Genomic DNA, 22,264 nt, shown 5'->3' with positions numbered 1-22,264 from the left:
GGGGAGGCAGAGGCAGGTGTACCTCTGTGAGTTTGAAGCCAGCCTGGTCTACAGAGTAAGCTCCAGGACAGTCCCAAAACTACAGAGGAACCCTCTCTCGAAACCAATTTCAGTTAGGCATCTTTTAAGTTTTAAAGAAATGTAAGGTAGAGGGCAAGGCATTTTGTTCTCTCAAATCAAAACAAGTGCTCAAAGCTAAAATGGGTTCAGGTACCCTGAGCATTCACAACAGCAACATCACTGACTTCCCTCTGAGGCTCACTAGAGCCAGGCTTTGCTCCAAACTTAGTTAGTGTCCCTTTCAGAGGCACCAGTCCCCTGAGTGGCACGACACCCCTAGAAGGCTGTAATTGTCATCATCTCTGTTTCACAGTTGAGGACACTGATGCTTGGTGTCACGTGAACTAGTGAGTGGGAGGGAGGACCACAGGATGTCAAGACCAGGGCTTTGTAAGTCAGTCAAAAACCCTGTTCTGCCCAGCTCTCAGAGCCTCCTGGCCTTCACACCAGAGGAGTGGAAAAACAATAAAAGACAGCAGGAGAAGAAGTCTTCCCTGGACCTGAGAACTGAGAGGCAAGTGAGCTGCCCACAGGTCCTTTCTCAGAAGAAGTGGGAGGGGCCTCTCGGGACAATGGCTGGCTCCTCCCCAGAGCAGCTCCCCCACAGAAGAGTCCCTGGAATATGCCCGGACAACTGGATACCCACAAAGAACTTGGTCACCTCTGCACGTGACCCAGACACAGAGGAAGCCAGGCGGAGGAAAAAACTTCACCAGTGTAGAAAGTAAATCCGGGGAGAAAGCGTGTCTGGGGTTCTGGAACACAAACTGCAGAGCTCAGCTGTTCTGGCGAAAGCCTTGCAGGGGGAAAAAGTCACCAAGAATTCAGCCAGGCTTGAGAAGTCACTCAGGGACATCTGCTTAGGCAGTCGGAATTCATCTCCCTTGGGAGGAACACCACAGAAACTTCCAAGCCTGGGGGCAGTCACAGACTAGAGACAAAGGCGCTAAACATGTGTGCACATCTGTTCAACTAGGCAGGCAAGCTTAGGAAGCCATACTCCATCCAATTCCCTACAGATCATAACAGACAGGCTCGCGCCCTCCTCCTGCCACTTCTCCCCTTCTGCCTCTGGTCCCTGCACAGAAAACAGCACACTGAGACGGACAGCTAGTCTTCGGAAGGCTTGGGGACGCTGTCACTGCTCCCAGCTCTGAGTGACTCACTGGCCTGAAACAGTTTATAAAAACAAACAGTTTCTCTGAGTGCCTGCTTTCAACCTGGAAGTCTGGAGTTGAGGGCACACAAGAAAGAAGGTATTGAGTGAGTTTCAGTCCCTGCTGGGTTTAACTGAGCATGTCTGAGGTCACTCCCCGGAAGTGGACTTTTGGAAGCTCACACCAGGTTCCCTTGCAGACTTCACTAATTGAGTCTTCCCGCTTCTTCATTTGGCTCTGCATTGTCTCACCTAACAAATGACAGACATGAACACAGCAATGTACTAAATCTCGAATCTGCAAAGCACCAAGCCTGGGGTAGATTAGGGAAACTCCAACCCATAATACTTAATTAGCAGAAGAGCGCTCTGCTATAACTAAGACCCAGGTTACTTAAATTCTCACTTTGACTCTAATTAGCTGGGAGCCAGCAAGCTAGTTAATTAAGTCTCCTCAGCTTAGGATTTCTCTTAAGACAGTACAGTCTGCCTCAAAAGACAGTGTTTAAAGAGCTGGGGTGGATAATAAATACTCAATTGTTGTCTCTCCAGACTAACACGTGAATGGCACTGTGGCTTCTCAGGGCTCTGCAAGCACTGTCAGGAAGCCTCAATGGAGCTCCCTTCATTCCCTCCTGGAGCCACTGAGAGCATCCTCACCTAATTCTGTCCTCAGCATCATGCTGGACATCAGAGAGCAGACACAGTGGAAATATACCACAGAACTTGACAAAGCTAAAAACCAGGTCCCCCGGGTGCTAGACATTGATTAGTGCATCCATGGGGGCTGGAAGTGTCAGTCCTGCCAGATGACCTGCAGCCTATAGTCATTTTCTTTCTAATTAAGGTAGGTGAAGACACTCAACGGTGCCTGAGACAATACAACAGCGAGGCACCGCTTCACAGAAGGCCACGCGCACACAGGAACAACAGGAGCGGTGGAGGATTTGCTGAACACAGGTGTGATGGATTTCACACACCTGTAAGGCACGCTCTCAAGATGCAGAGGGAGGAGGACCACAAGTTCAAAGCTAGCCTGGCATCAATAAACAAAGTTTAAAAAGAGAGAGAAAAAAAACATAGTTTCTCAAAGGCGGAGCAATTCAACTTCTATAGAGAAGAGAAACGGAAGTCTAGGTAAGCCCAGGTCTACAGAGAAACATGAATATTCACAGCAGCTGTTTACAACAGTCAAAATATATCAGTAATCAAAATAGTTATTTATACGAACCAATAGAATACAGCACACCAGTACAACAGAGTATTATGTAGCCGAAAAAAGGAATAAAATAGAAACACATACTACAACATGAATGACCCTAGACACCATTAAGCTTAGTGAAAGCAGCCATGAACAAAATACTTATCATGTGTACCTATCTCTGTAACAATCCAATCCAGAGACAGGAAGCAAGCTCAGGGTTGGTAGGAGCTGAGAGGAGTGGGAAACTGAGGCTTTTGAGGGTTTGTTTGTTTGTTTGTTTTAATGGAGACAATTTCTGCTTGGATTGATAAAACTATATTGTTGTAGCTTTTATACAACAGTAAGGTCACTGACTTGTTCCTTTAAATGGTTACAATAGTAAATTTAGGCTATGCCTATTTACCACAATAAAAGGAAATATATACATGTGTGCATGCGCAGGCGCGCGCGCGCGCACACACACACACACACACATACACACAAAAGTAACTGGATTGGTTAGAGGTCTGAACCCAAGAGGGCACTTGCCTCCAAGCCAGATGACCTGATTTCAATGCCCAGAACCCACTATAGAAGGAAAACCAACTCCTTCTCTGACCTCCACACAGGCAACACGGCACATGTGTACACACACACACACACACACACACACACACACATACATCAATAAATACAAAACTGTAATTTAATTTTAGAAGAAGAGAAGCCACAAACACAAATATAAAGCACATACAGATGATGGCTTGATTTAGAATATATATTCTATATCTTGTAAAAAGTAAATGAAAGGCAGACAGCCTAAGAGAAAAAGGCCCAAATGAACTCTTCAATCACAAGTAAATGCAAATGGACCTTGGACTTTAATTTTCTTAAATCATAAGGTACCCACAACTTTCCACAGTGCAGTCTCCCTTAACAAACATAGCATGTAGTCTTTCTTAAGGAAGAAACAGGGGTAAGTGGACTGGCAAACAGTGCCCTTTTCAAGGCCTGATACACAGAGCCAGAGGAAGGGAAAAGGAAGGAAGTACACACACCAAGGTGGCCAGTGAAGATGTCTAAGGAAGTCCCCCTGGGTAGAAAGTAGCACCATGTGGTTTAACAGTCATTGTGCTAGCCAGAGAGATAAGACAGCTTGAGGCACCTTGCCAAATGGGAGTGCACCTGACTTGGCTGTCTCTGGGGTCTTCACTTGTGAGTCAGTGTGACAAAGCTGTGGATAATTTACAGGCATCATTGATGGGAAGGCTGAGAAGATGGAGCCGCACAGGTACGTAAACAGAACCTCTATGCCTCCAAGGATCTCTGTATCAAATTTTTGCATAGAAAGGAACCCGGAATCCCTCCATAGGCACAATGGCACCATCGCACATCTGGGAAGCCCAGAGTCCAGGGTAATCAGAAAGCCACAGCGTCCACAAACAACCCTGCCCACGAGGATGAGGAACAAGAAGTGCAGGTGGGGAAGCCAGGCTGATTTCCCTGCAGAGCCCAGGCAGTATGAGAAACTTGCAAGACCCCACAGAGGTAGAATTGGAGCCTCATCAGACTAGGCTGAACTGGACCAGGATCATTCTCTCCATTATCCTGCTTCTCCCATTCTGTCACAACTGACTGGTCCCCCACCATGCCCAGGCAGATGAGCTGAACCCCATTTTACAAAGGAAAGCACAAGACTCCAGTAGGTTACACCCCAACCCTCCATGAGGATCAGAATGTTCATGCTGCAGTCTCATCAGCGAGGAGTGGGGCCCGTGCATGCGCCCTCCTCAATACCATGGAGTAATAACGGGGAAAGGCCTTCCTCACAACAGACTACGGAGCATTAGCACTTTGTTAAGCTTCTTACTCACTTTTTTACTGAATAAACAACTATACCATCACATTTCGAACAATTTTTCTTTTGGGAAATTTACCAACACATTTGCTAATCTTAGAGACTGTTTTCTAAAATGATAAAAAAAAAAAAAAAGTTAAGCCATGAACAGTGTTTTGTGCCTATAATCCAGTGGGGGGGGGGGGGGGGAGGCAGTTCAAGGCTAGTCTAGACTCCGTAATGAGTCTAAGACATCCCTGAACTATATAAGAAGAAAAAAACTTAAAAATTAAAAAAAAAAGACAAACATAAAGTTGGGTTAAGAAATAGCTAACAGTCTCACTGGTAATCATTAAACCTCAACAAGTACCTTGGAGGTCCAGCCTGTTCACAGAGTCCTAAGCTAACAGGGTCAGGATACAAAACTATTCATCCTGTTGTGTTCACTGGTGAGTGGCGCATGCGCCTCTAAGTCCCCTTCTGCCTGTGCTTTGCTACCTTTTTGAAACAACTTAAAATATAATTTCACTTTTTCAAATTGTCATGCAATGTCTTCCGGTGGCTGCTTGTATACGATAATGTCTGCTTTGTACTCTGGGAGAGACTAACATCAGTAAATACTTTTAAAACACACACACAACAGCCTGCTTCTAAATTTACATAATGGATGTCCTCTAAACAACAAAAAGGAACTAGACAAGAATGGCAGCCAGGCTAAAGATGTGTCTGCCTTCCCTGCACGCTTTCTGCTCACAGCACAGGCTCACCAACAGCACAAACTCGCTGGAGTTAACAGGTGTGAAGTACTGTCTGGCATGCTTAAATTATTAAACAATTTGGAGCCTCGGGGAAATTATTAGGTACTGATATCGGTCAGGGAAAACAGGAGCATGAATATCACAGGAATTTGCAGACGTTCTGAAAGAGTGAGGTATTTACCCAGGGAATGTCCAAAACGTCCTATGAAGATGGGGGGGGGTGGCTGCGGTGCTTACTTCACCACAAGGGACGAAGTTCTTAAGTCAAAGTCTCTGGGCAATCATCAATCAGACTATCTCCTATCCACGCCCTCTTCCCCTGGAGCTGGTATTGAACCCAGGGCCTCAGGAGTCACTGGCTCTCCCACGGGGCTCCATGCTGATCCTGCTGGGATCTGCTAGAACTTCACCCCACCGTGTTATCTGATAAGGCAGAGTGCCCTCACTTGTTTACACAACTCACACTTCAGTTTCCAGAACTCAAGTGGTGTAATCAGAAGGCGAGCGCTTGGTCCAGGCTGCCTATCAGTTACTGGGTGACCGGAAGCAAAACACTTCCTTACCCTGAGTTTCCAAAACTGGACAGTCTGGAGGTCATTCTTCAAAGTCTCTTTGGCTCTGAAAATGTATAATTCTCCATTACGACAACCAATCAATCACCCCTTTGTATGAATATGTATGTATGTATTCAGTACACACACGGGTCTAGGAGCATAAAAGCTCCAGACACGCCAAGTCCAATTTTACCCTCAGTGCCTTTGCACATGTCCCCTGTGCATGAAACAACTCTCTGCCTATCCTTTCTTGTGTTCCTGCTCTTGAAAGACCATCTGAAAACCTTTAAAACTCCTCCCAACCTCTATACATCAAAGGAAAAAACCACAACAGTTTCTATGTTTGCAACTAAAGCATATCCATTCCATAAACAGTCTCCCAAGGTAAGTCCAATCATCCCTATTCTGTGTGTGTGCATGTGTGTGTGGTGTGTTAGTGAGGTAGGCTGTGTGTGTGTTAGGGGTTAGGGTATGTATGTGTGTTGGGAGTAGGGTGTGTGTGTATTGGGGGTAGGATGTGTATGTGTGTTGGGGTAGGGTGTGTGTTAGTGGGGTAGGGTATGTGTGTGTTAGGGGGTAGGGTGTGTATGTGCTGGGGGTAGGGTATGTGTTTGTGTTAAGTGGGTAAGAGTGTGTGTGTGTGTGTGTGTGTGTGTGTGTGTGTGCGAAAGTGCACGTGCAGGGACGCCTCTGATGTCAGTCCTCACCTCCCAGCACCATCCCTATTCTTATCAGCCAACACTTAGAGGAAATTGGGGATCCCAAGGAAGCAGCTCCAGGCTCTCAGAATCTGTAGCCCTGCAGTTCCTGGTCCAACAGAAACAAAATGCTGGTTACGTAAACTAAGAGCAGAGTGCTTTGAAAGGGACATCTACAGGAAGTTGCCACAGTTGTGACAAAGACAAGACAGTCGCTGTAAGGCAGGCAAACGGGAAGAGAGAGGTAGAGAGGTAGAGAGGTTCAACTGTGCTTCTTCCCAAACTTTCTGGAAGTCGATTTTCCATAATTGCCTTGGTCCCTTCAGCAGTCTTTTGAATATATTCAGTGGGGAAAAGAGAGCTAAATAAAACTTTGATGCAAACTTGACTTTTGGTTATCACTAAAAATTGCCGAGAGCTAGGGCTTGTGAAAATTCAACAAAGGAAACTTTGATGGGAACCATTTTGTTGATTTCTGCTGCTCAGAGCTACATTGTATAAATAAATTAAACCAGACAACACCGCTTATGCAAGAAAATGTTGGGTTTTTTTTCTTTCCTTTTCTTTTTGGTTTTTGAGACAAGGTTTTTCTGTGTAGCTTTGGCACCTGTTCTGGAACTCTCTCTGTAGACCAGGCTGGCCTTGAACTCAGAGATCCGCCTGCCTCTATCTCCACACTGAGTGGATTGGGAGTGGGAGTAAAAACCTAGAGGCACTTGAAGGAGATGTGACTACAGAGTCGGCTCCAGTGTCTGGATTTTGATCTCTGTACCATGGCTATAAGAGAGTGTCCATGTGGGGCTGGAGAGACGGCTCTGTTTAAAAACACCTGTTCTTGAAGAGGACCCAGGTTTGATTCCCAGCACCCAAGAGGTGGTTCACAGCTACCCTTAACTGCAGTTCTAGGGTACCTAACACCATCTTCTGACCTCAATGCATGTAAACCATTCATATAATATAATAAAATAAGTTTTTTAAAAGATGTTTTAAAAGATCTCAGCTTCCTAAGTAGATAAAAAATTTAATATTATCCAGGGAAAATAATTAACTTAGCAAATTAAGTGTCAGACCTTTAGACTTCCGATCTGGTATCTTGGTGTTTTGAAATGATTAATGAGGCAGAAGGCCGGGTACCAAGGAGAAGACAATAAATAAAAGTCAAAGTTAGAAGAAGAGACAGAAGAAAGGGAAGCAAAATAGAAATGAAAAGCTGGTATAATACTACTTTATTTCAGAAACAGAGAGATTCAAATGATAATAAAATGAGTTTTCATGTAATGATACAGTTGATTCTGAGAGCATAAAAAATATCATATTGGACTTGGAGGCAGAGGCAGGTGGATCTCTCTGAGTTTGAGGCCAGGCTGGTCTACAGTGAGAGTTCTAGGAAAGCCAGAGTTACACAGAGAAACCTTGCCTTGAAAATAATAATAATTACACTAACCACTGTATTAATCATGAAATACAAAAAATTTTTGCTCATCCATGATCTTGCTTCCTAAAGTCTGACCACCTGGAATCAATCATGCTCCAAAGTTATTAAATGAAAATTTTCAGAACTAAACTATTAATTTGTTCATTTATTTTAGCTTATGTGCACTGGTGTTTTACCTTCATGTATGTCAGGGTGAGGGTGTCGGGTCCCCTGGAACTGGAGTTACAGAAAGCTGTGAGCTGCCATGTGTGTGCTGGGAATTGAACTCAGGTTCTCTGGAAGAGCAGTCAGTTCTCTTAACCTCTAAGCCATCTCTCCAGCTCCAAGAACTAAACAATTTATAAGCTTCAAATTTAATGCCATTTTGAGTGGTGTGACAATATTCTATGATATCTCAGTCCATCTCACCTGGGACGTGAACAACCCATCATCCAATATATCTATACCGTATATATCACAGCTCAGCAGCCAACTCAGGTATCAGATCAATTGTAGTAATACTAAAATATTTATATTCCAGTAGCAATTTTGTTATAAAAATTATGATTCTTCCGTTTGCTCTTAAATATTAGTAACTCTTTCTATATATAAAATTTCATTAAGCTTTATCAGAGATATATATGCATAGGAGAAAACTAGGGCATGGTTCTATTCACGGTTTCAGGCGTACCCTCCCGGTGTTTGCGGCTAGTAGTAACTCTTTAGTGTGATACAAATGCTTTCAGAGGGTCTGCAGCAAACAGGGTTATTTTCCCATGCCATACTGACTTCCCAGCATGCATGACGTGCTGCAAGATACAAACCTTCGGAAGGGGACTAGAAGGCCTATGTACCTGAGGGTTCCACTCGGGGATGAACTAATTTACAATGGAAGAAACATTCATCTTGGTGGCTCTCATTTCTGTATTACTAAGAACTTCTAGGTTTCCAAGCCTAGTTAAGAGAACACTCCTCATATGGCCCAGGACACCCTCTGGAACACAAGAGTTTTCCAAGGCATGCAACAGTCTGTGACATCATAACTATAACTGATGGCTTCCATTGTCCTGTCAGGGAATCCCAGTGAATCAAATAAATATCTGGTGGTCACAGATAAAGCTATTCTACCTGATTCTGGAGTAACTGTTTCCCTAGCTCACCTGCAATTCATTGAACTATGTATGATGTACTGAGTGTCCACCCTGTACCAAAGTCTCAGAAATATACAGATGAGCAGGCTATGATCCCTGCCACAGCCCTTGGTAAGCTGAAAAAGAGAAAAAAAGTCTTTCCTTTTCATCATCCTACAATTTAGCTCAGTTCTAACTAACTGCACAAGTTAATACATACTCATGGGCAAATGCTTCTGTCCTGTTTACTTTAGAACTTATAGAGCGGGTCTCCAGGTTACTAGGAACTTCTGTTTGACTTCATTCCAAACCACAACTTCCCACAATCACTTCTTCAAGCTCGAGAATTTTCTAGAATTTACCAAGCAACCCTGTTACTACTGACATAATAAATGAACAAGCAAGCAGAGTGATAGATACAGAGGGCAGGGGCCAGAAGAGGTGCCAATCCCAGGAGTTCCTGTCTCCATGGAGCTTGCGTGATGTGACACCATCATCCGGGCACAGGAGCCACTCTGGAACCCCTCATAGCAGACGTGTGCTCATGTCAAAATGGAGATGAAAATGAAATCAGGCATATAAAAAGATACAATCTACATAAAAATCATTTTAAACTCCATACACAAATTGAAAATGTTATTTTAGAGCATTCAATTAGAGGAAGACTAGAGAAAAAAACTGTTCAGTGTGAATGTTTTTCTCAATACAAGGAATATTCAAAACAGTTTTAACTAGAAATAGTAAAATATCCACTACAGTAAAATTTTATCTGTATTACAGAAAACGCAGTAATGGTTCTCTTTCTTTCTTTCTTTCTTTCTTTCTTTCCTTTTTTTTTCTTACCCTAATTTTTCCTAGAGCAGCAAAGCAGTTTCAAAGACAGGCTTTGAAGAAACAGACCTGCAATTTCTTGCAAGAATGTGCAACTTCTAGTATGGCATGGCACACCCTATGCAAGGTTCTTATCTTTGCCTTGGTTCCTCATTCTGGAATGAAACCGAATAAGCCATACGTGTGAAACCAACGTACTCAGCACTGCGGCCAGCGCATACAATGTTCCAAAAGTCACACCGAGAATGCTAGGCTAAGAAAGACCTGCCTACAGAGTCGGCCATTGGCTAGTGTCTGGCAACTTAGACATTTCTAAAGCTGGCCAGGGTGGCTCCCTGTACCTCAACCAACCACAAGGATGACTTGTGCTAAACAGTTGCTTTCTTTCTAGCACGTGTAATTTTGGTATCTCCTAAGACAAACACCATGGGTACTGAACCTATATAATCTTCCCTCACAGACATGCTCATTGTCACAGTATGAGAGGGTCACGCACAGCCTTCATCATTTGTATCTCACCTGGTGCCTGGAAACTTTGCTTTTGTTTTGTGTTCTCCCGCTGCGATGACTCGCAGCTGACTGTGAGCAAGCGCTGTCTTAGTTGGTAGCTTAATTAGGGTACCACTGTGATACCAAAAGCAAGTTGGGAAGGAAAGGGTTTCTTTGGCTTACACTTCCACATTGTAATCTATCATTTATGGAAGTCAAGACAGGAGCCCACACAAGCAAGGAGCCTGGAGGCAGGAGCTGATGCAGAGGCCATGGAGGAGAGCTGTTTGCTTGCTTGCTTGCTTGCTTGCTTGCTTGCTTACGTCATGACTTTCTCAGTCTGCCTTCTAATTGAACTCAGAATCACCAAATCCAGGGGTAGCACCCACCCACAATGGGCTGGGCCCTCCTCCATTAATCACTAATTAAGAAATGTCCTTATGGGCTTGCCTACAGTCTGATTTTATGGAAGCATTTTTTAAATTGGAATCCCCTCCTTTCAAATGACTTTAAGCTTGTGTCAAGTTGACTTAAAATTATCCAGCACAGTTAGGAAGTCCTCACTGTGACTCTAGGCATGGAGGCGGAGCAGGGGACATTGGGGAATATTTGTATACACTGTAAAGATGTGTCTTTGCCTAAGGTGCCTTCTGATTGGTTTAATAAAGAGCTGAATGGCCAATGGTTAGGCAGGAGGGGACAGGTGGGATTTCCAGGGAGAGAGAGGAAGAAGAGGAGGAATCTAATTGTGTGATTTTAACCAGCAGACTCGGACTAAGTTGGGCATGCAGTACTGAGAGGAGGTAACTTAGCCGCGTGGCAGAATGTAGAATTAAAAATATATGGGTCTTATAGTCTAATTAAGCTATAAAAACTAGCTGAAAATAAACCTAAGCTAAAGGCCAAGCTTTCATACTTAATGATAAGTCTCCATGTCATTATTTGGGGGCTGGCAATCCAAAGATAGTCTGACAAAGAAGCTTGCTCCAGGGGCCCTGCCACACTGTTCAAGCCCCTCTGACCTTACAGTCTGTCTGTAGTGTCCGTGCTGCCCGCCACAGTACTGCAGGCAGCAAACCAGCCACAGAGCACCACGGCCCAATCTAAAGTGTCCTGCTTCCTTAGCTAACAATGGTTGCAAAACTCGCATGGTCTGTGGTACCGTAAGATGGTGTACCATAAACTGTCATGATCTTTGCGTCCCAGTTCACTGGAACATGCCCAGATATCAACGAATTAACCACCGAAAGAGAGAAAAGCCAAACTGAAAAAAATCAACAGCTCAAGGTAACCTGAAACACTAGTTCCTCAATATGAGACTTCCAGGAGATATTTTAACTGGGTTTCTGATGATCTGTCTAAAACAAAATTTCTCGAGAACTTTGAAAAGCCCCATAAGTGAAGTCAGCAGGAACCGTCTCAGGAAAGGCTTTTGCCATCGTGTTGCTGGAGTTGAGTGCAGAGAGTGAAGGAAGGGTGGACATCATGATTAACTCCGAGTTCTAACAAAGCATCCAACAGCCACAAGGGGACCAAGAATGGGGACCACTGAAGCAATAGGCAGCCTCTTCACCAGCTGTCGTGCAAAGACGGAAGAGCTACAGATAATTTAAATGTCTCAAGTGATTCCAGTGGTTTTCACAGCCCAGCTCTAGAATCTTACTTTCTAACTCAACAGTGTCGTGGGTTCCCCACCTCACTCTGCTTTTGAATAGTGATTCGAAGAACAGAAACAGAAAAGCAGAAGGTTCACCCACTGCCAACGGGCACTGACACATGCCCCCCAGACAGGGCAGTGATGCCAGGGTGAACTGTTTCTAAGATTCTCTAGAAGATGGGCTGAGAGGGACCACTCAGAAGTCTTCCCAGTATTGTTAGTAGTTATTTCAAGAATTCTGATTCTTATCTTTAAATTTCAAATAATTCAAATTATTTGTTTGTTTACAGGTGGGGATCTAGCCCACGATTTGGTTCATGCTAAGCACATACTAAGCACACATTCTAGCACCTGGCTACATCCCTATCCCCAACAACTATTGACTGTGAGAGTCAATAGATCTGTGGCCAGCCCATCCAAGGCAGCAGAAATCATGAGAAGTTAAAACACCACCCCACACATTAGAGGAGCTGAGGGGGGGACGGGAATCAGGAAAGAAACTCAGCTAGTGGCTGGGGCTGGTGAGTCAGAAAAGACACAGACTCTGAACAAGGGTTGGAAGGACTTCTACATGTTGGGCAACTACCTCATTCTGCCCTGTCCGGTTCTCACCATGACTGAAGCCACCCGACATTCAGAGAGAGACTGGGATCTGAAATAAGAAGCGATCCCTGTGTTTTCATTCTGCTTAAACAGTCAGGGTATTTTTAACTTTGCACAATTAACCTTCTAGATCTATAGGTTCTGAGTCCACAGAATCAATCAACCCTGGAAAATACTTGAAGGGAAAAAAAATGCATCTGTTTGAATTCATACAGACTTTTCTCATGCTGTTATTTCCTAAGGAGTATAGGATGAGTACTTTTATAGCATCAATATTATATCTGGTACTATAAGCAAAATACAGGTCATTTAAAATACACAAGTGGACGTGCACAGGTTATGTGCAAGTGCTGCACTATTTTTTTTGAATAGATCTGAGCATATGAGATGCTGGTGAGAGGAACCAGCCCCCTCACAGACATCCAGGACCAACTACAGCCAAAACATCCTCAGAGTGAGTTGACCACTGTGCTGTACTTTCCTGTTCTGTGTATGATGTCTTGCCTGTATGTGTATCTGTGCGCCTCACACACGCCTGGCTCCCACAGAAGCCAGAACAGGCCATCAGAACCCCTGGAACTAGAGGTAACAGCTGGCTGTGAGAATACATGTGGATGCAGAGAATCAGACACAGGTTCTCTGAAAGAACTGTCAGCGCTTTTAACCACTGAGCCATCTCCCGGTCCTCCCTGTGTTAAACTTTAACAGTATCAGTACGTATTTCTAAGTTGACAATGTAAGCTTCTGTGGGTTTGGGGTTAGTAAAGCACCACCTTTTACTACTCCCGCTGCTGTGTTCCTATTCTTCTCCTGGACTGACTATATTAAATTCAAGTTATAACAAATCATTACCATACAGCAAAAGCTCACTCTTTCCCTCCAAATCCACTTGCAATTTTAAGATAACCCCTATTTCTGGTCATTCTTATCCAAAACCCTAGTGAATTTATGAACTTCTTGGATAACAAAAAGAAATGTAGCATACCTGTCATAAAATACGACACTTGTCAGCAGGACTAAGGTAATCGACATTTATAGTTCTGGGCACACCTATGTGTGTGTTCACAGTGAACAGAATGAAGAGTGAGCACGGTCTCACATCAGCTCTAGTTCTACAGGAAAAGTTTTGAAGCTTTGGTCTACAACATTTGGGGGATTTCGCGTTAAGGGAATCTGGTTCTGTGGGGTGTGACCCTGAAGAACAGCACAGGTCCCAGTGGTACGACACAGCAGAAATGGCAGAGCTGAGACTGGCCAGGAAAAGCAAGGCCATTCTGTACAAATGAAGGGAACCAAAACACAGAATAAGAAAACGACAACAAAACAAGCAAAGCAACATCTGAGAGAGACGCCCGGGCTGGGCCTGAACACCGGGCCCTCCAGACATTCGCCATCGGCACCCGTGCTGTGGCAAGCTGTCAGAAGAAACCCAGTTCCCAGCCATTCTCTACAACCCAAAGGAATTTCTAGCACAGAAGACTATGACAGTAGTAAAAAGACCATGTCCACCATGGCAAGATTTTCAATTGGCCCAGAGATAGCCACCATCCACATTCCTTGTGGAAAGCTAGAAGCTGCCTAACCAAAATCCCTCCCTTCCTCACTGTACCTCAACACCCCACATAGGAGCTCACGAGACAATGCTTCTCCCCTCTCCCTGCCCCAGCAAAGAACACTGCGGGAGACGCTCAGCATCAAGAGTTGAAGAATGCCTCTCTAATCAGCGTCAATGAACAGCTCACAAATAGCTCATCAGCTTCAAGTAATGAAGAAACGTGCACACAAAGCAGTTTGGGCTCTGATCCATAACATGACAGGCTGTAGGGAAAAGCCATGCGCTTGGCACACCTAATAGATTCTAGAAGGACCTACAACAAACAGGAAAATCAGGAATGTGTTTTCTCTGGCAGGTTAATATTCGTTCTGACACCAAATGCATAGCTATGTATCTTAACCTATAACGAAAAACTTGTGCCAAATTCTAGCACATGCTAAATCTCACCTTTCAAATCCAAATAACAACAAACCGTAACCTCAAATCCACTAACTCAGTGGAGAGCATCACATGCTCAATGGTACCGACACTGAACATAGCAGAACAGACTGTCTCCTACCTCCGCTCGACCCTCGTAGTAGGTTAACACGGACTTGGTAAGTACAAAAAGTCTCTCTTTGTAGTTTAGCGGGGATGTCTTCTTTTTCTGCTGGGACCGTTTAATAAGAATCTCTTCTAGGATAGTGTTAAAATTCATCTCGGTCTTCTGGTCGCTCTTTCTCCTGCCATTGAAGATTCCCGGGATTCTAAAGTAAGAAAATAAACAGTGAGAATATGGTGCTAATTTTCTAATGCTACTGAAATTTTAAATTACAAATAGAGGCCCTCCTCACCCTCCAGCAAGGAGGGTCTTAAGTGTCCAGACTGGGTTGTGCAAGGCCCGAAGCACTTCCTCTCCTAGCTCAACCTCCATCCTGCCCAGCCATTTCCTAGGAAATGCTAATCAAGATTTTCCATGAGGATGACGGTGATGTATGCCTTTGTCTCTCCCAGTATCCCTCAGCTCTCTAATATGCTCTGCTATTTGATTTCAGAGAACAAATATCTCAGACAGCAAAGTGCATTCCACTGCTTGTATTGTTGGTTTAGGCTTCAAGATCGTGGGATCTGAAACACATGCCAGAACACATGTGATCTGAACACATAAGTGATCTGAAGGATGAATGAGCATGGTAGCGGATGCAATCCACACTGACTGAGTAGGATGTCATCTGGACCTGGCATCAGAGCAGTGTCAAAGGGGAACTACAGGGACGGCCCTTGATATCTCCATTACTATGCTCCATGTATGGCTCCTACCCAGACCTCGAGAGAAAGGGAAGTCCACCCAGTCAGAGCTAACCCTCCTCAGAATGACCTACCTGGACACAAAGGTCAGTAGTCCTGTACCTAGAGCCTTGAAACTTTAAACAAGAGCTGGCGAGGTGACTCAACTGGGAAAGCTGCTTCCCTCCATGACCTGAGTTCAATCCCCAGAACTCCCCATGGCGGAAAGAGGAGAAACGACTCCTGTAAATTGTCTTCTGACCACCATGGAAAGAATGGGAGGGCGAAAGCGAGAAAGAGAGAGGGGAGAGAGGAAAGGAGTAGAGAGCAAAGGAAAGAAAGGGAGAGGGGGAGAGGGGAGGAGGGGAGGAGAAGAGAGGGGAGGAAAGGAGAGGAGAGGATAGAAGAAGTTTGAGGAAGAAAAGGAGGGAGGGAGGGAGGGAGGAAAGGAGGGAGGGAAGGAAGAAGGAAGGGAAAATTCAACCAAATTTAATACTCAACCTTTTGAGAACCCAAAGGTTCTCAGAAAAGGCCTGCAGATTCTTTCCTGAGATAAGCTGAATTAAGGGTAACTATCCCTTTCCTTGCCTTCTCCATGCCCTTTCAAGAAGTAACTGCAAATCAAACTACAGAAACAAAAGGAGTCTCTTGAAGCACATGCAACAGTTACTTGACAGCGTGGCCAGAGACTGGATACTAAGCTACTAAAGAATTCTATTATACCTTCTTCCAACTGATACCTTTAGTGTCCTACTGCAACTACACTCTTACTCAATGACCATCAACCACTTGGGCTCCTCTGATGTCTATGAGGGATTCTCCAACAGCATAACCTGGAAACATCCACCCCTTCATTTAGAAGGTATGGCGGGGTCGGAGTGAGGTTTAAATGAGAAGTAGATAATAAACTTACTGTGAAAATGCTATACAAATGTCTATTATGCTTATTGTGGTGGTTTAAATAAAAATGGCCCTCCTAAGTTCATGGAGAGTGGCACTATTAGGATGCATGGAAATAGGTGTGGCGTTGCTGGAGGAAGTCTGTCTCAGTTCATGTCCTGCTGCCTGTCAATCTGTATGTAGAACCCATGCTTCCTGCCATGACAATAATGGACTAAACCTCTGAAACTATAAGCCAGCCCCAATTAAATGCTTTCCTTTGTGAAAATAAACAAAAGAGAAAGAGTTGCTCTGCCCATGGGCCCATGATGTCTCTTCACAGCAATAAAACCCTAACGAAGACGGCTATATTTACCTCCACTATCATTTCCCCAGCTCAGAGCATCCTCACCTCCCAGCTAGACAACAGCAGCACCTTCCCAACTGGGCTTCCATTACCAACACTCCTGCCTCATTTAATTCTAACTACATACCCCTTCTTCCTGCTGAATCAGTCTCCAAAGTTCCAGTGGGTCATTTCATTCGGCAGACATCCTTAGGGTCACCCAAGTCCTGCAGGATAAAGTCAACACTTAGTCTGACTCTGAAGATGTTCACAGTGTGGTTGCAATCTGACATTCGACTTTCCCTTCAGCTCTTCCCCAGTCACTCCAAATACAGGCCAAAAACAGGAGGGCCACCCCTCGCAGTATCCATTCCCTGGTCTACGGTACTCTCCCTACTCCTCCCTCTCCATCTATGACAGCTCCATCAACTGAGAACTCACCCCCCAATGCAATCCTTTCCCATGTCTCTAGTTAATGACAATCTTCTGATATATGTACCCATAATCTCATTCATGACAAAGGTAATCATATTCTTCCATATCTATAACAATGAATAAAGCTTAACTTCTCACCTAGCTATTAATCTACTCACATGTACATTGGAATCCTCAAATTTTATTTTGAATACAGATATCTAGGTTCTGTTTTCATTTTTCTTTAATATTTTTTAGATCTGAAGTGGGGCCTGGACATCATAATTCTATGTACAGGTAGAACAGTGAGCCACCATCTTAAAGGAAGAGCCTGAAGCTGTGTGCTTCTTTTTACCAGACTTGGTGCTTATAGCAGACGGTACGTGAGCTGGGAACTAGGCTGGAGACTTTACATACAGAGAGACAGACAGGGACACGGGACACGGGTCATCCTTGAAACAAGAACGCCAACTTTATTGTGCTCAGGGGCAGCTTATATAGGGCTCTGGCCACGCCCCAGCTCTCGGGATCTCTCAGTCGCAGGTCCACCAGAACCCACACCCCTGCCATCAGGGTCTCGTGCTCAGAGCAGCCGCAGGCACAGGAAAACAAGTTGTTTTGCTCAGTTCACTCCAGCAGACAGAGGGTCTGAGGCAGGCAAAGAAAGTCAAAGGGCCAGGGGTCTGCAGCCCCCAACTCTTGATAAACAATTATAACCTGGACCCATTAATCCATGTGCATCTTAACTGGGAAATCAAAGGCAATCCATTCTTTTTGCATCTAAGTTGGTCCTCTTGCTATATTACAGTTTTGGCCTGTTCATTTGGGTGTATATTGTGAATAACAACACTCAAGAGGTTGAGCAAGAAGATTGTAAGACTCAAACCAAACCTAGCCTACATAAGGTTCTGTCTCAAAAATATAGAGATAGATATAGATGAGATAGAAATAGATATGGGGGGGGGATAGAGGTACTCTATTTTGTTTTCCTGAGAAACTATTGGTATGCAAATTCCACTTCTTTAGAAATTTTTTTATAAGATGTTTCCAGGAAGGGAAAAAAATGGCTCCTTAGGGAAGATTACCGGGGAGAAACAAGGTAGGCTCTAGACACATGCGTATAGCATGTGTTGTTCCGATCCAAAGAGCAATTCCTCTGCTACCCAACGGCGCATGGACTTTCGGAAGGCACTGGAGGGCAGCGAGAGCATGGCTTAACTGCAGTTCTAAAAGCAAAAGATCCCAACACCAGAGATAAGAGAAACAGCTGTTTAATGACTTCACGGTGAGGAGAGACTCAGAGTCATAGAGAATCATACCATGTGAGCTGAAAGAGATCTCATCCGTCAGCCCCTTTGCCTCACAAATTAGAAAATTAACGTTCAATTAGGCATCTTGCCCAAAGTATCACAGACCAAGATCGAGAAAAATAAATCTCTCCTGGTTACAAATGAAGGACTCTTCGCACTATTCCACACCACACAAATTCACTGCCTGGTAACAATTCATAGGTCAATGGAAAATTCTGGCCAGCAAAAGCCATTGTCCTTTGTAGGGTAGAAAGGAAGTATAGCTCTACTCACGGAAACGTTCAGTTAAAGTGGCTGAAGATACCCACTGCCGTCCTGGAAGACCATCAAAAATACTTATTTTATTTACTTGTTGTTATTAAGAAATTAACATTCTGAGGGACTGAAAGATAGCTTAGCGGTTAAGAGCTTGTGCTATTCTTGAGGATGACCCAGGTTTTGTTCCTAGCACCCATTTTGTGCTGCCAGGGAATCCAACACCCTCTTCTGGTCTCTACAGCCACCTGCCTTCACACACACATATCCTGCTCCCTACACAAACACATAAATTAAAAAACAAAAAAATTAATAAGTTTAGAAATAAATAAAAAATTTTAAAAAATTAACACTCAAAAGTAGAAACCAGAAAAAGATACTAAAAAGACCAAAATTTCAGAAACTAGAAAACAAGTACATGCTAGATCTAACAAAGGGAGGAATGGAACAGAGAGGCACCTGGAAACAAATAAACCTCCAGATAGTATAAAATTAAGTCATCAAGTCCAGGAGCCCTAGAAAGAAGTGATAAAGAAGAAACTGAAGCATGTGTGTGTGTGTGTGTGTGTGTGTGTGTGTGTGTGTATGTGTGTGTGTGTGTGTGTGTGTGTGTGTGTGTGTGTGTGTGTGAGAGAGAGAGAGAGAGAGAATGTGTGCATATAAGGATGTGGGTGCAACAGAGGTCAGAGATTAACATCTGTTACATTTATCAATTGATTTCTATCTTACTTTTTGAACAATGTCTCTCATAGGACCTGGAGCTCAAATGAGCTACTTCCCAAACTCTCTAAAGGAAGCAACTAGTTTTTCAGGGGAAGAGGGTGAGACAGGCTCTCTCTATGTTCTAGTTGGCCTGGAACTCTCGATGTAAGTCACGTAGGCCTCAAACTCACAAAGCACCTCCATGCTCAGCCCCAAGAGAACTTTCTGCAGGTCTATTTAAGACATAAAACATATCTCCCCCTCTCCCCGTGTCATAAGTTTAGGTAGATAGCCATTCTCAATTCTAGGAAAAACTAAAGGTTCTTTGTTATTTTTCTTTTCTTCATGAAACTTAAGACAGAAGATCTATCGTGAGAGAAATGAAGACCTGAGGCAGGGGTACCATGGCAACTAAGGTCAAAGGGTCTAAGCTGAGGCCGGGGTACCATGGGAACTAATGTCAAAGGGTCTAAGCACATGCAAGTGAATTTTGGTCACCCACCTCTTTTATGCTATGTGGTCCAGAGCACTGGATTCGAAACAGACCAACAAGCATTATCGAAATCAGTCACAAGGGTATTCCTCCCAGAAAACCACAAATACAACACCTTATAGTCTGGCCCCGTGCCAACAAGGCCCAACCCCAAACACAAAATGAAAGAAAGCTGAGGATCACCAAAGAATCCCAGAAAGATCTTAATATGGAACACATTTGACACAAGGTAAAGACATAGCCAAAATAAGCAATAAAGTGCCCCGAGGGGGTGGGGTGGGCGCTGGACTTCAAGGGGGCAGACATTAAAAACTCAGAAGAGTTAAAATACAAGAAATAAAAGAGAAAATCAAGGAGACAATGAATTGGGAAGAAAACACAACAGCATTAAAGAATCCACCCAGAAGCCCAGAGTGTGAAACTCAGAAGTTCTAGAATAAAACAATGAGAAAAAATTTTTTTAAAAAATTAAGAGAGTTTTGTCAAAATAAAAGTTATATCCAGATTAAAATATGACCAAGTCAAGCTACATCTTATAAAATTTCAAAATTATGGGAATAAACAGAAGATTCAAAAAGCTTAAAAGTAGGTAATAATAGAAAAGATCAGAATTCAGAGTGGTGCTCACAGCAAGCAATCCTGGCAGCTCAGAAGCAGACGGTTTCTACTTAGAAGAAACTGGAAACTGAGAAAACGAAAGAAGCATCATCAGAAGACAATGGATTCCTAACTTAAACTCTATACATGCAGCAGACTACCAATAACAGTATAGGATCATAAACAGTGCAGCATTCATCCACACAGGGTTCTGAGCTGTTTGCCTCCTCTTTACTCCTCTGGAAAACTACCTGTTAATGTGTTCTATCAAAATAAGACAATAAACACACAGAGAGTTCTGGAATCAAGGATTCTAACATGAGAAAAGGGCAAGAAGACCTCCCAATCTCCCATCACGATGAAGGGAAATTCCAAGATGGAATGAAAGGACACTCCAAGATGACAGAGAGCAGCAAAGGAACCAGCCTGTCCAAAGGACCAAGTTAGCAGGCTCCTGGGAAGAATTCTTCTAGAAGACAAAACTGAATGCATAGAGGAAGTTCCTAACAAATAAGCTAGAAGGGGAGAGGGGAGGGAGGAAGAGGAATGGGGAAACAAATGTAAGCTGGGCGGTAGTGGCGCAGGCCTTTAATCCCAGCACTTGGGAGGCAGAGGCAGATGGCAGATCTCTGTGAGCTCGAGGCCAGCCTGGTCTTCAAGAGCAAGTTCCAGGACAGGTACCAAGGCTACAGAGAAATCTTGTCTCGAAAAAACCAAAAGAAAAAAATGTATAGCACATTCCTAGCCAAACAATTAGAAATAATAAGTTAGCTATTCATAATCAATGTAATAAATAAAACTAACTAATGCCAGGAAAAATTTTTTACGAAATCATACAAAAAAGGCATACAAAAGGAACTACAGTGCATCCCAAGCCTGGCTATATAGATAATACCATTAGCATCACAATAATGTAAATAATAAGTAATATTCTTGCTACAATTATAATGTTTCCGGAGGGCAGGAAGTGTGTTTCCGTGTGGGTGGGAGAGTAGGTTGTGCAAGAGAGCCACTTTCTCTCCGGCGGTGACAGAGGTGGAAGAGGAAGCGGACTAGAACATAAACTTGAAGTACCGAGGAACACGAGGTGCCACCCATTATCAAGAGGTTACCAAGAGATAAAGTTATGTAGATCAATTTGGCTCTCTGTAAAACTGCTGAGTGGGGCAAACTCTGTTCTGTGAAATAGGGCGAGAGCTCCCTCAGGAAATTGTAGAAGGATGGACTTAGATCAGTTGGACACGGAAGCCAATCAACAGATTTAAAACTACAACACTGAGATCTCTCTCATTCTGGTTAATTTTCTTAGTAAGATTTAAAGCGAAGAGGACACTTGCCCAGACCAACTAGAATCTCCTGCTCTCAAGGAAAACTAGACTTCTTAAAGATCTGCATGCTTAAAAGAAAATCTGCATGCTTACTTAAAGTCTTGATTATGTGGCACCATAGTAAAAGTGACTCCATTTTGATTTTCTCAGACTAATCGAGAACAGAAGCCCAACCCCAATCAACAGTTTTCCATAATTTTTGTTTAAAAAGATACATTGTTCCTAAAAAGGGTGACAAGATAAACATGATCATCTCTGACAGTCAGAAAGCATCAGAAAAGAGTGGAGTAACAGATGTGTGTTCTCTCTTCTCCAGAGGCAGACCAACTCCCTGCCAGTGAATCAGGAAAAAAAAAAGTCTACAAAAACACCCCAATACAAACTGTGATACTTGTATCTGTCAAGTGCTATGGAATCTAGATCAACATAAGGAAGGAAGCTCAAGACAGATTTCCCCAGAAACAGCCGTCTGTGTCCTGAAGGGTCACCAATGACCTTCCGATAGTGGAAGGGGCACCAGTGGAATACAGAAAGGTGAGCAAACCACAAAGAAAATGTATTAAAATCAGAAACTTCATGATTAACTTTTACCTCTTTTGTAATAAGTTCCCCCTATAATGCCTAGTCAGTCTTGAATTCCCATGCCTCAAGAGAGCCTCCTGACTCAGCCTCCTGTGTGACTGGCACTCATGGCACATCGCATCAGACCAGGCATGGTTTTTGCTTTCTTTTACTATTTTGCTCTATGT

General features: G+C 43.6%; 1 protein-coding gene across 5 annotated transcripts in view; it reads right to left on the bottom strand.

Moving 5' to 3' along the window:
• The window catches only part of Tec (tec protein tyrosine kinase), a 102,413-nt gene that overhangs the window by 47,976 nt on the left and 32,173 nt on the right, over positions 1 to 22,264 (bottom strand). For 4 of the 5 annotated variants that reach the window (XM_048414884.3, XM_048414883.3, XM_048414886.3 and 1 more), the window contains exons 2-3: positions 16,565 to 16,643; positions 14,485 to 14,671 (exon numbers count right to left, since the gene is read on the bottom strand). In XM_048414884.3, coding sequence (XP_048270841.2) covers positions 14,485 to 14,622 — 138 coding nt within the window. In that variant the 5' untranslated portion in view covers positions 14,623 to 14,671; positions 16,565 to 16,643. Of the gene's footprint in view, positions 1 to 14,484; positions 14,672 to 16,564; positions 16,644 to 22,264 lie in introns of those variants that run through there. The other variant, XM_085691787.2, reaches the window with a different exon arrangement.

This window comes from Myodes glareolus, chromosome 8, assembly GCF_982192425.1.
Source record: "Myodes glareolus chromosome 8, mMyoGla1.1, whole genome shotgun sequence".
Taxonomy (NCBI): Eukaryota; Metazoa; Chordata; class Mammalia; order Rodentia; family Cricetidae; genus Myodes; species Myodes glareolus.
Note: the sequence above shows the minus strand (reverse complement) of the source record. Positions and strands in the feature narration are given on the sequence as shown.